Source organism: Physeter macrocephalus, chromosome 20 (genome assembly GCF_002837175.3).
Source record: "Physeter macrocephalus isolate SW-GA chromosome 20, ASM283717v5, whole genome shotgun sequence".
Lineage (NCBI taxonomy): Eukaryota > Metazoa > Chordata > Mammalia > Artiodactyla > Physeteridae > Physeter > Physeter macrocephalus.
Window position 1 is genome coordinate 35,504,020 of NC_041233.1, and position 18,454 is coordinate 35,522,473.

The window sequence follows — 18,454 nt, forward strand, 5'->3', positions numbered from 1 at the left end:
GGAAGATCCCACATGCCGCGGAGCGGCTGGGCCCGTGAGCCATGGCCCGTGAGCCTGCGCGTCCGGAGCCTGTGCTCCGCAACGGGAGAGGCCACAACATTGAGAGGCCCGCGTACCGGGAAAAAAAAAAAAAGATACATTTCTAATGTTTTTGCTTTAATGAGTAAGCATGCTGCATATTTAAATGTTTTTCTAGGTAGGCCTTCTATCTATAGAATACTTTTTTTTTTTTAAAGCCCAAACTCCCTGATGGGTTTCAAGGAGGCACTTTTTTTTTTTTTTTTTTTTTAAGATGTTGGGGGTAGGAGTTTATTAATTAATTTATTTATTTTTGCTGTGTTGGGTTTTCGTTTCTGTGCTAGGGCTTCTCTAGTTGTGGCAAGCGAGGGCCACTCTTCATCACAGTGCGTGGGCCTCTCACTATCGCGGTCTCTCTTGTTGCGGAGCGCAAGCTCCAGATGCGCAGGCTCAGTAGTTGTGGCTCATGGGCCTAGTTGCTCCGCGGCATGTGGGATCCTCCCAGACCAGGGCTCGAACCCGTGTCCCCTGCATTAGCAGGCAGACTCTCAACCACTGCACCACCAGGGAAGCCCTAGAATACATTATTTATTAGAAAGATTCAAAGTGTTTTTATCACATCTACTAGGATTGAACAATTATTGATGAGTAGCTTAGTGTTTTATTTTTTAATTAATAAATTTACTTATTTATTATTTTTGGTTCTTTGTTGCTGTGCTCAGGCTTTCTCTAGTTGTAGTGAGCAGGGGCTACGCTTCGTTGTGGTGCGGGGGCTTCTCATTGTGGTTGCTTCTCTTGTTGAGGAGCACGGGCTCTAGGCACGTGGGCTTCAGTAGTTGTGGCACGTGGGCTCAGTAGTTGTGGCTCGCAGGCTCTAGAGCGCAGGCTCAGTAGTTGTGGCGCATGGGCTTAGTTGCTCTGCGGCATGTGGCATCTTCCTGGACCAGGGCTCGAACCCGTGTCCCCTGCATTGGCACGCAGATGCTTAACCACTGCGCCACCAGGGAAGTCCTAGCTTAGTGTTCGAAATTCACCTCTTCCTGTTTTATTCTTAATATATTTAGAAATTTTCTTAATAGCAATAAAATAATTAGAGCAGCCAGAAAAGACTGTTAAGATTATTAGTGTTCTTATCTTATTTTACATATGGTTAATCTAGGGTCAGGAGAGGTGGCAACCTATTAATAAATTGTTTAAGCTTTTAAATTACAGTGCCTTTTTTTTTTAACAACGATAGCATTAATCTTTAAAAATGTATTTCATTATTTAAAGGTATGTTTGGGCATTTGTTTTTCCTCTCCTAGTTTTTGAAAACTTTCCAGAATTCAGTTATATTCATTTCCTTCTTAATATTTTTATCTTTCAGGAGTCAGGAGAAAGCAGTGGAAGTTGGAGTCATTGTCAAGTGATTGAGACCTTTTACAAGAAAATCTCATTGAATGAAAGTCTTTTAAATTAGTGACATAACAAGACTAGTTATTAAAGGTGACCGTGTACAGGGAACGTTAAAATTGAACAATGACTCAGCGGTATATTTACATCAGATTATTGGGAGCCTATCTGTTCATCATTTCTCATGTTCAAGGTAAATCAGTGTTCATTTAAGCAATCTTATCTCTTTATTAGTAATTTATTTCTGTATATAAAAAACACTCATTCTTAGGACCGTTCTTTCAACTCATGACCCGTTTTGAACAGTGAGGCCCAGTATGCCAATAGCTTTTAAGTATAGAGGCAAAGAAGAAACACATGCCAAATAATTTTTGAACTTGACTATGATAGAAACATTTTCAAGTCTGTATAAAATCTCATCCTCTTTGAACTTTGTGTATTATCTGTAACATAGGCATTATGATGTACAACACCAGGTCTTATGAGGATTAAATGAGATAAAATATAAAATAAAGTAGGTGACCTAGTGCCTAAGGGTAATAGGTACTCAAGACTTAGTTTTAAAATTCCTCTCCCCTTTAAAATACAATAAGGAATAAATGTCAATTTTTAAAAAACATTTTATTGTTGTTAAAAGAGTTGAGAAACATAAATGGAATTTCTGTGTGCCAAATATTAAAATTTCTTCAGAGTACTCAAAGTTTTATTTATGACTAATTTTGTAATTTTACACTGTGCATTCACAGCTTAGAACTCCCAAACAGGAAGTTATTTTGGTGACTCTTAGGATCAGATGGGCTATATATTTGCATATGAGCTTTTCCCTGTATGGTTTAATTAGGACAGTGTTTCAAACTGAAGAGATAGTGGTATTTGGCAAAATGATTTTATATAGAACTTACTGAACATCTCCATTCTCTTAAGTTTATATCTTCACAGATTGTTCTTCATAATGTTTTGTTCACAGTGATGATTAAAATCTGCTAATAAGAATTATGATTAACAGCATAAATCTTTTCATTTGAGTGAACATAATAATGAAATCTGTAGCTTCTTTTTTAGTACCCTTATTTAGTACCCATGCTGAGAATATAAAAGCACTCTTGCGAAAGCTACTTTTTTCTGTGAAACACCACATTATTTAATAAAACATCTTTATTTTAACATCTTTTGTTACATGCCTTGTTGATCAGTATCAACCAAAGCTGTCATAGTTTTGAAGATGAGTTAAATTAATAGTAACATTTGTATTTGCTACCTTACTCCCAGGTAATCAGTATTTAGTATTAAAATTTTTTTAATCTATATAGATCACACAGAGGCAATATGATACAGAATTCTCATTCCCCATCCTAAGTTGTTATATAATAAACTTTTTTTTTTTTTTTTGCCCACACTGCACAGCATGTGGGATCCTAGTTCCCCGACCAAGGATTGAACCTGTGCCCCCTGCAGTGGAAGCGCAGAGTCTTAACCACCTGACCGCCTGGGGAGTCCCAATAAACTTTTGTCAGATGAAATAAATTGGTAATTAGTTATCAGGCATAAGTGAAAAATCTTAGTAAGCATTATATTTCTCTGAAATATAAACGAAATTTGTTACATTTCCTTTCAAAGAAGATTAGTTTGATAGTTCCCTTCAAATAATAAGATAAAAATATTTGCTCTTAAGGAAAAGAACTAAAACCAATGTAGGAAAAATGGTATTTCGAACTTGCCCAGTGGTCCAGTGGTTAAGACTCCCTGCTTCCACTGCAGGGGGCATGGGTTCAATCTTTGGTTGGGAAGTTCCACATGCCGCGAAGAGCAGCCAAAAAAAAAAGTTATTTCTTAGAGATTACTATGGATTGCTAGAGTGGCGTTATATATATAACCTATAGCTCCAGCTCACACCAGGACTCATAATTTTATGCTTTGTAAACACAGGACTTGTGTGTAGAAAGAGATTGGCGTGTTCTAGGAACTGACACAGGGCTGTGTGTTTGGGGATGATGGAGAGAGGGGTCCACAGGGTCCAAATCCTGCGGGACTTCAGTAGGCATGGTGAAGGAGGTTGGATTTTATTCTGAGTGTATATGAAGCCATTAATTGGTTTTAAGCAGGGACTGACAGGATCAGATTTATAAGATAATTCTGGCTGCTATGTGGGAAATGGGTTGGAGGGGGCAAGAACAGAAGTAGGGAGATCAGTGTCTTATCTTGGAAGTGACATGATATGATGGGCCCAGGTAATAGCAGGAACTAGACCAAAATGAGAAAAAGTGAGATATATCTTGGAGGGTGAGCCAAAGACCTGGGGAGAACCAGGTTTGAGGAGAAAAGTCAAGCATTCCATTTTAGACGAGTTAGTTTTGAGTTACTTAAGCAAGTCAAGGCTGAAGGGATAAATCCAGGAACCGTCAACGAAAAGATTTATTTAAACCATGGGAATAAGTGCTGTCATCTAGGGAGAGAGTACAGAGAGGCTGTTGCTAGCTATTTTTCTTTGTATCCATGCCTCTACTTAGTGAAATTTTACAACTTTAAGGTATAGCTCAGGTTTCTTTGCTTTTGATGCCCTAGGATGAGTTTGTGTTATTGGCTCCTTCCTTTGTTTACATAGCACCTTTGTATTATATCACTCTTTGAATTGTGTTTATTTATGTGCTTATCCCCTCCACACACACACCTTTGTCTCCTTCCAAGTTTCTTAAGGACCACATCAGTTTCCAACATTCAGTAACTTGCCTGCACAGTTAGCCTCTAATCAGTGTTTTGTTAATTAATACTTGAGATAATATAAACCTCAGATGCAAATTATTACAATTAAAATATTTCTATCTCTTAAACAGTGTTCTAGGAAGTTATGTGTATTAACCATCTGTAACTTTGAATTTTCCAGGTATTGGTGATCTTTTAGTATGATCTTTGTTATTAGTAATATCTTCATTTATACGCTTTTATATTTAAACCCTTTATTATACATTCATTTGATCTATATATAATCTCTTGAATTGGGCAGAAATTATTATCATCATTTTTTATAGATAGAGACCTGAGGTTCAGAGACTAACTTACCAATGGAGATAGTCAAGACTTGAACCCTTGACTTCTCACTGTTATTTCAGTGTTATTTCTGCCACACTATACTGCTTTTTCTGTGTATCATTAGATTTTTGAAAAACTAATTGCGTGCATATATTATTTGCCATTTGGTCTCTATAGTTAAATTGATGCTTCCTTCTGTTGTTGTAATAGGATTTTAAAACTGGTTAAGAGACCCCAGATATGCTTTAGTCCTATGGTCTTATTGAGTAAAAGAGGCTTGAAATGACATGGCTTGTCCATGATCATCCAACTAGATAAAACGGTGGAGGAACATAGTAGACCAGAATCTAGATTTCCTCATTTCTAACCCAGTGGATTTCTTCCCTTCCTGAAACTCTTCCCCACCCCTTTTTTTTTGTTGATGCTCTTAACATAAATGAAGTCTACGTTTTGTAGCAATTTAGAGGATTAAGTGAACATTATTGAAATTTATAGCATGGAATCACTAAAGTTTATTTAGCAGCACATTCTTTTCCTGTTATCAGTGTGTGTGTATGTGTTACTTTTTCTTTTTTCAAGTTCATCTCACCAGTACGGCTAAATTTTAAGTCAAGTTCACATTATGCCTTGAACCTCTTATTTAACATCTATAATGAAATACATACGCAGTTCTCTTAATATTTTATACCTGTTTTAGCTGTACATTTCATTCCATGAAGATCAACTCTACAAGGAGTAGCCTAGCTGATTTCAGCTGATTCAGAGGGAGAAAGGAATTACTAAAACGTTGTTTTAGTTCTGTTCTGCTTTCAGCCTGAAAGAATCAGTACCAGATATGACAGTATCTGTCATTTAAGGCTACGAGACTCTAATGCAAGAACACAGTTCTGTTTCCATGCGCTAACTACTGCCATACAGTAACCTTCATTTTCTGGCGGCATAGTCTGGATTTGAACCAATGACCTTGAGATAAAAGGTACCAGATAATATGATTAGTCCCCATGCTCTCACAATTCCCTTACTTAAGCAATTAAAATCCAGAGCAAGATGCTTAGTAATTTCACTTCCACATAGAGGTACAAATAAAGGACTTTACTTTTTTTAAACTAGTCACAAGTTTTGAACCAGAGTCTAAAAAAAGAACTGTAATTTGTCTTTTTTTTTTTTAAATCTCCTTATTGGAGTATAACTGCTTTACATTGGTGTGTTATTTCTGCTGTATAACAAAGTGAATCAGCTATACATATTTTTTAATGATTGGAAATAATCTCGCTCTTCTCTGAAACTGCTTTCCATTTTGTACCTTTCTTACAAGTTATGACCATATTCTACCTTGTGCCACTCTTGTTTGTCTTTCACTAGTGCAAAAATTGTGACATAATCATCTCCATATATCCCACAATACCTGGGGTAGTTTTTCTGTGCATTTTAGGCTGTTAATAAATGTTAATCATATGAATGAAATTTATTTTTAATTAAAACACAGATTAGCTGCAATTAATACAATAAGAAAGCTTAGAAACTTCTCACGGAAAATTGGAATAAAAGAATTAGCTTTTCAGAATGGTTTATTTACAACTTCATGTTTTAATACAGGGCAGAATCTAGACAGTATGCTCCATGGTACTGGGATGAAATCAGACTCCGACCAGAAAAAGTCAGAAAATGGAGTAACCTTAGCACCAGAGGATACCTTGCCTTTTTTAAAGTGCTATTGCTCAGGACACTGCCCAGATGATGCTATTAATAACACATGCATGTAAGTATTTTATGCAGTTCTTCTTAAAGTTACGAGAATAGGGTTGCACTTAGTACTATTTTAAAATTGTTTACTTTGTCTGAATTTTTTTTCTTTAACTTTATATGGTTTTTCCAAAGAGCCAAAAGCTTCTTATTTTTTATATAGGAACATTTATTACTATTAAGTGATTGATGGTTATTTCCTTAGAGTAACATTGTAATATAGGTTTTAAAGAGTTAAAAGGAATCTGGTATTTGTCTAGCATTTTGGGTTTATTTAGTGATCTTTTTATCATAAAGTGATTGATATTCATTGTAGAAAACTTAGAGATTACTAAAAAGAAACCTTGAAAATTCACTTAAAACCTTGTAATTCTAAATTGGTTGAAATAGGGGCTTCCCTGGTGGTGCAGTGGTTGAGAATCCGCCTGCCAATGCAGGGGACACAGGTTCGAGCCCTGGTCCGGGAAGATCCCACATGCCACGGAGCAGCTAAGCCCGTGTGCCACAACTACTGAGCCTGTTCTCTAGAGCCCCTGAGCCACAACTACTGAGCCCACGTGCCACAACTACTGAAACCCGTGTGCCTAGACCCCATGCTCCACAACAAGAGAAGCCACCGTAATGAGAAGCCTGCGCACCGCAACGAAGAGTAGCCCCCGCTCGCCGCAACTAGAGCAAGCCCGCGCACAGCAACAAAGACCCAATGCAGCCATAAATAAATAAATAAAGTTATTAAAAAAAAAAAAAAAAAACCTTCCTATTAAATAAATAAATAAATAAATAGGTTGAGATATTTTGCAGGTCTATAAGAATGATATTGTGATATTTAATTAATTTTGTGTTATTTTCTTATAAGTGAACTCCCAAATCCAAACCTGATTTATATAACCACTTTAATTTTTCTACTTAATTTCATGTTAACTAATTACATGATCATATGATCATGTAATTCTATTCCGTATTCCTGGGGGACATTGAAGAATTGACTTACTAGCCAAAATAATTCCCTGAACGACTCAATCTCATCAGTCAGTTGTCTCCCTGTTATAAAGGTGTAATAATCAATAATTATTGATTTGTTTTGCACTTTCCTAATAATTTTATGCTCTTTGAATGTGACCAGATATAAAGCCAAAAAGTATACATATAAATCACTGAAATTATATGATGGTTCACCATGTCTTAGGTTTGTTGTTTGTGCTGGTGGTGGTTGACTTTACTGTGACAGACTGGGTGATCTGTTTTTAGGGGAGTGTTCCCTATGTCACCAAGAGACTTCTTGCCAGACTTCTTGTCTGTAGTTCTTGCTTGATCTGTGTGGGCTATTTGTTAGAGGCTTAGTAACCCAGAGTAAAACTGGGAATCAATTTTAACAGAATTTCACCTCACAATTAACATTTTCTCATTTCAGAAAATGAATAATTCTGCAATATTCTTTTAACTGTAAGCAGTATACTTACTGATATGAACAGTAAGGAGGGACACAAAAATATCTTTTAGATGTTTCTTCCTACCCATGAAAGCCTAATGAATATATTAGGAGAAAATTCTGGCATACTAGTACTAAAATGATAACTTTTTTTTTAAAGATACTCCCCTCTGGGGTTTTCCAGTTTTTAATTTTGTTTTATTTTTATTTATTTATTTTTGGTTGCATTGGGTCTTCGTTGCTGCGCGTAGGCCTTCTCTAGTTGTGGCGAGTGGGGGCTACTCTTTGTTGTGGTGCACAGGTTTCTCACTGCAGTGGTTTCACTTGTTGCGGAGCGTGGGCTCTAGGCACGTGGGCTTCAGTAGTTGTGGCTCGCAGGCTTTAGAGCGCAGGCTCAGTAGTTGTGGCACACGGGCTTAGTTGCTCTGCGGCATGTGGGATCTTCCCGGACCAGGGTTCGAACCCATGTCCCCTGCATTGGCAGGCGGATTCTTAACCACTGCGCCACCAGGGAAGCCCCGATAACATTTTATTAAATACAAATACATTTATATAAATTTCTTGAAAATTCAGCTATTCAGAAGTTCTCCCTCTTTTCCTATCATGTTAAATAAAAAGTGCCTCTCAGGATCTTAGTCTGGTCTTCCCAAATATACTTTTCTTTGTCATTGAATCTATTTTTATGTTTCACAGGAAAGTTTGTTTTTATTTATTATTGTGTACAGTATGGGAATACTGAAAATCTTATGGATGAAAAGAGACAAAGTTATTTTTAAGTATATTTTTAAACGTTAAGATTATTTACTTTATAAAGTTGTATAAATCATCTTTCTGTGATCACATGACTATGATTAGCAAAGAGAAGTTACATAGTATTTCATATTTGGTGGGACTTGTTTAATAGAAAATCCTTTTCTACCTGACACAGGATTTTTATTAGACCTTTAGGTTTTAGTTCAGATGTGACAATTTTCACTTGCCTTAAAACGCATACGGTTTTGCCAGTAAGTCAAATGTGAATGTAATTCTAATTCAGAACTAAAAGCCATCAGTAACTGGTCACATTCATACCAAGATTTAATTAGTACTTTCCAATGTGAAGTTGGTTTTGGTTTTTTGGCTTTTTTTCTTTTAGAACTAATGGGCATTGCTTTGCCATCATAGAAGAAGATGACCAAGGAGAAACCACATTGGCTTCAGGGTGTATGAAATATGAAGGATCTGATTTTCAGTGCAAGGTAAGACCTAATTTGAGGCCTATGAAATAAAGGGAGGGGCCACAGGAAAAGCGTTGATTCCCCAAGGAGAAGTGTGCCTGGTCTGCACATGGCTGTGTGCAGTAGTTAACCTACATAAGAAAGATGTGAGTTTCATGTTGCTTGTTCTCAGTGAAGCCACATTGAGTCAGTCTTCCAGGAGATTACAAGCATTTGTGACTTATTCTAGAATGTCAACTGGGATCTGTGTCACATTCACTAGAGGAAGAAGAATTAATTTATTTAACATTTACTATTTGCATTTAATATGCTAAGTGCTTGGTATATTTTACCTCATTTTCTCCCAGTTACCCTATGAGGCAGATATTTTTTATCCTCCGTCTTATAGCAGAGGAAACTAAAGCCCAGAGAGAAGTAAGTTCATTGCTTAGGGTCACAAAGTTAATAAATGGCAAAGCTGTGATTTAAGCTATTTGATTCCCAAATCCTTGTTTCCATAATACTGTGCTGCCCCCAATCTGTTGTTGGCAAAGTCTTTCTTTCCCTTTTAAAAGTAATGTAACATTTAGCTATCTGGTTTACAGCACTCCTCGTTTCTAAAATCTTTAAATCATACCGCTTTCAGCCTTCTCCGAAGTGCTCTCAACTTCCTGTGATGTAATTCACCTAGCTGAGAAGATGGGAATTCAGACAGAACACAGAAACATTGTAGGGTCTCTGCATACTTCTGGGATACCAATCCCACTTACTAGCGTTTGGTCTGCCTTCTTCATTCCTGTAATCATCCTTGATAGAGAAGACTGAAACAAAACGAGAGTTAAGGAAGTGTTCGTTTTCTTTGTCCTCCATTACCTGGTATTTTGTCGGCAATACTACATCCATTGCTTGGTGGTCTTTCTTCTAGCACTGCCAAAAACCCCTTCCTGATTTTTCTTTACATTTTCTGTCCTGCAAGGCTGAGCTCATTTTGAACTTTAGCCATACTGGGACTATTCTTGGATGCTTCACGCTTCTTTTATTCATCTTTAGTTGTATACTCTTCATTCCATCCTTCATGTAAGTTTTCTCTAGATCTGGGATATTTTTTTCAGAGTCACCTGTGTAACTTCTGACATGTCTCTCTTTTCTCTTTCTTTTTATGATCATTTAAAGGTAAAAAAAATTGTTAGAAAGTTAAAAATTCAGTTAAAATGTAAAACTTGTGCTTTTGGAGGTTTCCAAGTACTCTTGACCCATCTTACCTTCTCTTATATAATCTCAAGTCCCTTATAGAATCCCATATAGATTCCCCTATGGAATCTCATTTTCACATTTTTAAAGGAATACCTGATTATACCGGGGTTTCTCCTTTCTACCCATCTGATATTTAAGAATAAGAAGGTTGATTTCTGCTTATATTCTTGCTACTTCTATGACGACAGACAATTCCTTTCTGTTACTGTTTTGGTCTGGAATGGCACTTCTTCCAGGTAGTGCTGAAATGTCAGCATTCAAGTTAAGAACTTCTCAAATACTGTACTTTTAATCAAATAAAACTTCACATATAATTTTTGGTATCTGTTCCCATGACTACAGTCTTTCCCTGTGCTCATTTTCTGATCTATTAGGGACACATATCTGGTTGGTGGTCTCCCAAAAACTCTCAGAAATATTGTTTCTATATTTTGCCCTTATCCTCACCACATACACTTCAACTTGCTTCCATACCAGGTTCATTAGTTTCAACATAGTTGTTATAGGCAGAATCAACTGTATCTTCTGCCTACTTGACTACCTTTTCTAACCTGTCATTTCTTTGGCCTAGGACACGCTCCACTTTTTAGTCAGATCTTAAGTCTCATCCAACTAAGTCTCAATACTACTATGAGATCATATTTACCCTGCTAGTCTATCACTGTAATAAAATGTATTACCCATGTTTTTTAGGAAAAGATCTCATGATTTTAAATACTTTTTTACTAAAAACAAATGAATAGTCATATCTTAAGATATGCCAAATTTTGGGTGAAAAATATATATAAACTTTTGTTTATCTGTAATTAAGTTATAGTCTAGTGTTCTAACACACCATGCACATACATACATTCTTCTTAAGAAAAAACATTTTAGAGTCTTTACAACACTATTTCACGATAGATTTAAATTTTTCAATAATCACTTTCACACAAACTTAGCAGGTCCTTTTCACTCACTGAATTAGAAACTGTATTTTATGAATATTTTAAAAATTAATTATCAGTTTCGTGTATCAGATTATTTCTAATTTTCTTCCTTTAGGATTCACCAAAAGCCCAGCTACGCCGGACAATAGAATGTTGTCGGACCAACTTATGTAACCAGTATTTACAACCTACACTGCCCCCTGTTGTTATAGGTAGGTTAGCAGAGAAAAGTGCAATCATGATTCTCAGTGAAATATTTTCTCTGGTTTTAACAATAAGCAAGCTTTCTAGAGTTCAACACTACAAGTTATTTTTTCCTTTTAAGATGTGATCGAAAGGTAATATGTCTTTTTCATTGTTTACTTCCATTATCAGGTCCATTTTTCGATGGCAGCATTCGATGGCTGGCTTTGCTCATTTCTATGGCTGTCTGCATAATTGCTATGATCATCTTCTCCAGCTGCTTTTGTTACAAGTAAGATAATTATTTTGATGCAAAATATTTTGTTGAATATTAGATATAAACAGTTGTTCTTAAAGCCAGTAGGCAGAAACCATTGACAATGTATTTCAGGAACCATTAACTTGTATTTTCTGGTTATCTCCTTTAATTAACTATATTATAGTTTCTTAAGGGAACAGAGGACCTTACTACTAATCAATTAATTGGACACTACATTATACTTCTTGTTATGTTCATGAGTACTTAAGATATTCTTATTTATAGAATATTGAACTTTCTTATATCTAAATTTAAAAACCTGACCCCATATATGCACTACCAAATGTAAATTAGATAGCTAGTGGGAAGCTGCCGCATAGCACAGGGAGATCACCTCTGTGCTTTGTGACCATGAGAGGGGTGGGATAGGGAGGGTGGGAGGGAGGGAGACGCAAGAGGGAAGAGATATGGGAACATATGTGTATGTATAACTGATTCACTTTGTTGTAAAGGAGAAACTAACACACTATTGTAAAACAGTTATACTCCAATAAAGATGTTTAAAATAAATAAATAAATAAATAAAATAAAAATGCCTTAAAAAAATAAAAATAAAAAAAAATAAAAAAATAAAAACCTGACCCAAGAAATCAACTGTATGTATTATCATTCTTTAGTTATTTGGTAGTTCAGAATTGTTTGCATTTAGTCATGATTTCAGAAGACAGTTGCCAGAAGAGCAATAAGAGGAGGGCATAAACTTCAATAATAAAATATCTTACTGGCATATGAATAAACAGAGAGATCAGTGGAATTGGTTACTAGACCCATAAGTAGACCCAAGTATATAAAGAAAGTTAGTATATGATAAAGGTAACATTTCAGATCACTGAGGAAAAGTTGGCTTATTCAGTAAATGGATTTGGGAGTGGATAGCTATATGGAAGAAAATGAAGTTGAATCAATTCCGTACACTAAAATAAATTTTAGCCAGATTGGGGTGCTCGCTCTCCCTTTCTCTCTCTCTCTCTCTCTCTCTCCATATATATATATATATATATATATATATATATATATATAAACTGAATTGATTACAATACTAGAACAAACCTTGGAAGAATTTTTTTAAATAATCTGAGTCTGACACAAAACTTACAAGCAAAGTAACCAAAAAACAAAAACCTTAAAATTAAAAAAGAAAAGATTGATCGTGTCAACTACATAAAAATAAAACTTTACTATGTGGTAGAAACCACCATAAATGGTCAGAAGACAGACCAACAGTGAAAAATATCCACAGCTTATATTACAAAGAGCTGATTTCTCAAATATAAAGAACTTCTATAAATCAAAAAGAAAAAAATCAATTCAGTGGGAAATTAGGCCCCCAAAAATGAGCATATGTTTTACCTAAAGAGAAATACATATGGCTCTTAAAAGAAAAATAAAAAGATGACCTAAGAATACTCATAATATGAAAAATATAAATTAGAATCATACTGAGATATTTTTTACCCATTATACTGGCAAAGATTCAAATGTTTGATAATAGACTTTTTAGATAAAGAAGTAGATTGAGCATACTTACTTTTGTTTTCCCCCCACTAAAACAGCAATAAAGAGTTTTTAACTTTTTTGTCCTAGATGGACAAGGAGACAAGATAACAGCAAAAAGCTGTGGAACCTGTGAAGCTTATGGATGAGTAGTGACTTTGTAGACCTAAGAAATCTGAATCCCAGGCTAGAAAATGAGAAATACAAACAGCAACCAGTTTATACTATAAAATTCCCCAGGAAGCTCAAGAATTGGCAGTAGCAGTTATCTATGGTAGTGAAGTTGAGGGGGGCAGTAAAGCCAAGAGGATTGCTTGAAAGTCTGTTTTCAGAAAGTCAGATGCTGTATTAGTTGTGCAATACTGCATTAAGAAATCACTCCCAAACTTAGTGGCTTGAAACAGCAGTTATTATCTCTCAATTGTTTCTGTGGGTCAGGACTTCAGGAGTGACTTGACTGGGTGGCTCAGATGTCAGCAGAGGCTGCGTTCACCTGGAGGCTTGAGTGGAGCTGGTAGATCCCCTTCCAAGATAGCTCACTTCCGAGGCTCACTTCCGAGGTCTCACTAAGGAGACCTTAGTTCCTCTGATGTGAGCCTCTCTACTGAGCTGCCTGCATGAGCTTCCTCACAGCATGAAGCCTGGCTTCCCCTGCACCCCCCAGAATGAGTGATCCAGGAGACCAAGGTGGAAGCTGCAGTGCTGTTTATGATCTAGACTCAGAAGTGACACCATCACTTCTGCCATATTCTGTTGGTCACAGAGATCAGCCCTGTTTTATGGAAGGGAAGTAAACAAGGACAGGCATACCAGGAGTTAAGAAATTTTGTGGGCCATTTTGGATGCCAAGTACCACAGATGTTGAGATCCCTACTCTTTTTCTGAATAATGATGTGACTTTCCACCATCTCTCTAACAGAAGGCTAGAAGTGTAGTCTCTGAAAAGAACAAAAATGTTCTCAGCTATGGTATTCCATTATTGAGGGTGAGGTATTATAATAAAAATAAGGAGGTAAAGTGAATATTTACATACTAATTTGTGGGCCCCCCTACCCTCCAGAACCCTGCTAACCAAGCATGTTCCCTCTAGATAACATATAAGAAGATTGTTCTTGGGGAAAATCTATCTAGCCCAAGAAAAAAGACCTGAGTATTCTGTCTCTATTAAGTCCAGTGAAATGGCCCAAGCAGATTGTCTTACAGTGAAACCTGTAATCAGTAAGCCCCAATCGCATACTAATAGCTGCCAATCAGCCAGTGAAGGGCACTGATCCCTGAGAAACAGGAAACAAATGAGGTGAGTCTTGTGATTGCCCAGCTTACTCCCTGAAGAGAGTTTCTGGCTGCGGGACACAGGAAGAACTCAGGTGTAGCCCAGCAGACACCGAATCGAGGAGATACAGCTGAGAGTCAGTCTGGGGAGCGAGCAGCAGCTGTAGTTCATAGGTACAGAGTACTGGAAAGGAGAGTTTCACAGAGAAAGAACTCCAGACATCTTCAAAACGTTCCCATAGAATATTCAGCTGAATCTTGATCAGTGTGTTCAAGTGAGGAAACCACCTAAGGCTGGGAAAGAACGGCTGAAAAGATTGAAGGAAACAGTATCAGTGCTCACACAAGGCTGGGGATAGTATCTGTTCCCACCAGCTATGTGACTTGAAAACCTCATAATTCATGGGGTTTTGGTTATAGTACTCAGAAGGGTCTTGCCTCAGTATTGGAGAATAATTAGCCAGCTGTCTGACTTGGGACAAATGATGAGCCCCTGGGCCATGGTTTTCTCTTTTGTAAAATGGAAATGATAGTACTTACCTCTTAGGAGTTTAATAAAGATGAAGTAAGTCATAGAACAGTGCCTGACACACACTCAACATCAATAAAAATGAGCTATTGTTTTTTTAACATGTATCAACATGGGTAAATATGTAATACATAAGGAGTTTTTTAAAGCATGATGTAAAATATTAATACAACATACACCATTTGTGTCCAGAGGAACGATGTTGTTTCTGAGTATATACTTTTATGGTAAAGGTATAAATACATAAATAGGAAGGATATAACCACCTTCAGGATAGTGTTTTGTCTCTTAGGAGTAAATGAGGGAAATGGAATTATGAAGGAAATGGCTGCAGCTACAAATATTTTAATGTTTATTTATTTAAAATATATCTAAAATAAACATAGCATGTCAATATTTATTAAATTTAAATGGTTTACACATGGGTGCCAAATAAATTAATCTCTCCTTTCCTACATGTTTGAAACATTTCATAATTTGAAATTTTTTTACAAAGCCTTTGAAAATGTTAGAATGAATTAAGAGAACTTGTTTGATTTCTTTTCCATAAACTCTTTTTTAAAATGGAAGTATATTTATTGTTCATTTTGATACAAAACTACATGCTTACAAATTCAGATGAAATACATATGTAAAGTAGAAAGTAAATATTCCTACATTCCCAGCAATAACTATTATATACAACTTGATATATTTCTGATCCTTTTAGACAAGTATAGATACATGTAATTTTAAAATGTTTATAGCTAGGATCATACTTTATATGCTGTTTTTTAATCTGTTTTTTTCACTTGCCAATGTACCATGGACGTCTTTCCATTTTAAGATAGTATATAGCTCTCTACCTCATAAACTCCGTTTCTGGACATTATTTTAACAGAGGATATATTTTTCTATGATAAGACTAATTTGGATATGAACCCATGTGATGAAGGAAGGATGATAGTATCAACAACCTCAAGATTTTTTTCTTTTTTTTTTGGCGGTATGCGGGCCTCTCACTGTTGTGGCCTCTCCTGTTGTGGAGCACAGGCTCCGGACGCGCAGGCTCAGCAGCCATGGCTCACGGGCCCAGCCACTCCGCGGCATGTGGGATCTTCCCAGACCGGGGCACGAACCCGTGTCCCCTGCATCGGCAGGCGGATTCTCAACCACTGTGCCACCAGGGAAGCCCTCAAGATTTTTCTTACCTTAGAATTTTATAGTTTTAGAATGTTAATGTAGATTATTTTCTGCTTTTTTAAAAGACATTATTGCAAGAGCATCTCAAGCAGACGCCGTTACAATCGTGACTTGGAACAGGATGAAGCATTTATTCCAGTTGGGGAATCATTAAAAGACCTTATTGACCAGTCACAAAGTTCTGGTAGTGGATCTGGACTACCCTTATTGGTAAGCTGAAATGTCATATAAACATGAATGGTTTATTAGTACAGAAAGTGTTGTCATATGATGGTAGACAGCATAATAATTACATATTAGGGGACTTTACTAGACACACTTTTTTCCCTTATTTAGAAAGATGGTTACAGTAATGCAAGATGAAATTAGTTAAAATAAGAAATATGAAATAAGAAAAAATGAATAGACAAGTAAGGTAGAGTCACAAGCAAGGTTAAGAGAGAAAATGTGGTCATGAAGTGCTACGTAAGTGTTAACATTAACTCACAGGTTATTAACAGCCAACTTGAGGAATCAGGTCTAAAATACCTTGCATCTGTAAGGTTAAACTGATTGGTTGGGAGAAGTATAACTATTTCAGATTCTGAAATCAAAAGGAAGTTACTCCCACAGATCATCTTCATAGAGAGGATACTTCCCTCAATATAATACTATATTACCGAAACACAATTCATAAAAATGATGTTAAAGCGAGTTGTAAATAATTCTGAGAATTATATGTATAGAAATATTCAGACTTAGCGGTCAAGGGGACCCTTATAATAAATACTAGATATCTAGATAGATTTTAAATTCTGTGTTTAGTTGGTTTGTTTAAAGTAAATACATTGATCTCTAATTATAAAACTCATTGAATCAGGTAATTCTGTAATTGAATTGGAAAGGACAGTGTGGACAACATGATTGTCTACATAGAAAATCTCAACGATGATAACATAAAGCTACAACAACCAATAAGTGAGTTTATCAAGGTCATTGTACAAAAATCATTGAATTTATGTACACTGGCTATAAACAATTAGGGATTAAAATTTTTAAAGCACTATCATTTAAAATAGCATCAAAAACATGAAATATTTTGGAATAAACTTAAAATTTATATAAGACCTGTACACTTAAAATCAGAAAACATTGCCAAAAGAAATGAACAAAACCCTTAATAAGCGTTAAGGTTTTTGACCTGTTTTTGAATCAGAAGACTCAGTATTAAGATTTCAGTTATGCTAAAATTGATTTATAGTTTCAATTCAATCCAAATCAAAATCAGAGCAAACTTTTGTAGAAATTGATGAGCTTATTCTAACAATTATTTGGAAATGCAGAGGACCTAGAAGAGCCAAAACAATTTTGAAAAAGAAGAATAAAGAGGATTCACTACCTGATTTCTGGGCTTATTGTACAGCTACAGTAGTCAACACTGTGTGATCCTGGCATAAGGATAGATATGTATATCAGTGGAACTGAATACAGTCTAGAAATGGATGCATACCTGTGTGACCAATTGATTTGGATGCCAGAGTAATTCAGTGGGGAAAAGAGTCCATTCAACAAATGGTGCAGGAAAAATTGGGCATCCATTTGCCAAAAGTGAATCTTGACCCTTACCTCGCTCCATATACAAAATTACCTTGAAATGGATCATAGACCTAAATGTAAAAATTAAAGTATAAAACCTTTAAAAGAAAATGTTTTAGAAAATTATTGTGACCTTGAGTAAAGATTTCTTAGGACACAAAAGGCAAGAGTCATTTTAAAAAATGATAAATTGGTCTTTCTTTAAATTTAAAACTTTTCCTATTCAGAAGACACTGTTAAGAAAGTGAAAAAACAAGTCACAGACTGGCAAAGGAGTTCTGGTAAAGAATTTGTGTTGCAGAATACATGAAGAATTTTTACAACTCAGTAATGAGACAGCCCAATTTTTTAAAAATGGACAAACGATTTAAACAGACACTTGCCCAGAGAAGATATAAGAATGGCAGATAAGCACATGAAAAGATGCTCAGCATCATCAGGGAGATGCAGATTAAACACAGTGAGATACTACACATTCACTAGTATGACAAAAACTGAGACTATTAAGTGTGGAAAAGAATATAAATCAGGGCTTCCCTAGTGGCGCAGTGGTTAAGAATCCGCCTGCCGATGTAGAGGACACGGGTTCAAGCCCTGGTCCGGGAAGATACCACATGCCTTGGAGCACCTAAGCCTGTGCACTGCAACTGCTGAGCCTGCGCTCTAGAGCCTGCGAGCCACAACTACTGAGCCCGTGTGCCACAACTACTGAAGGCCGCACACCTAGAGCCCGTGATCCGCAGCAAGAGAAGCCACCGCAGTGAGAAGCCCGCGCACCGCAACGAAGAGTAGCCTCCACTCGCCGCAACTAGAGAAAAGCACGCATGCAGCAACAAAGACCCAACGCAGCCATAAATAAATAAATAAAATAATATAAATCAACTGGAAATCTCATATATTGCTGATTGAAAT

The 18,454-nt window shown here is 36.3% G+C and overlaps 1 protein-coding gene across 3 annotated transcripts in view; it reads left to right on the plus strand.

The window, feature by feature from the left end:
• BMPR1A (bone morphogenetic protein receptor type 1A) overlaps positions 1 to 18,454 on the plus strand; it is a 142,603-nt gene that overhangs the window by 115,517 nt on the left and 8,632 nt on the right. For all 3 annotated transcript variants that reach the window (XM_024132058.3, XM_055081358.1, XM_055081359.1), the window contains 6 exons: positions 1,385 to 1,603; positions 6,034 to 6,196; positions 8,745 to 8,847; positions 11,104 to 11,200; positions 11,364 to 11,463; positions 16,033 to 16,177. In XM_024132058.3, coding sequence (XP_023987826.1) covers positions 1,537 to 1,603; positions 6,034 to 6,196; positions 8,745 to 8,847; positions 11,104 to 11,200; positions 11,364 to 11,463; positions 16,033 to 16,177 — 675 coding nt within the window. In that variant the 5' untranslated portion in view covers positions 1,385 to 1,536. The remainder of the gene's footprint in view (positions 1 to 1,384; positions 1,604 to 6,033; positions 6,197 to 8,744; positions 8,848 to 11,103; positions 11,201 to 11,363; positions 11,464 to 16,032; positions 16,178 to 18,454) is intronic.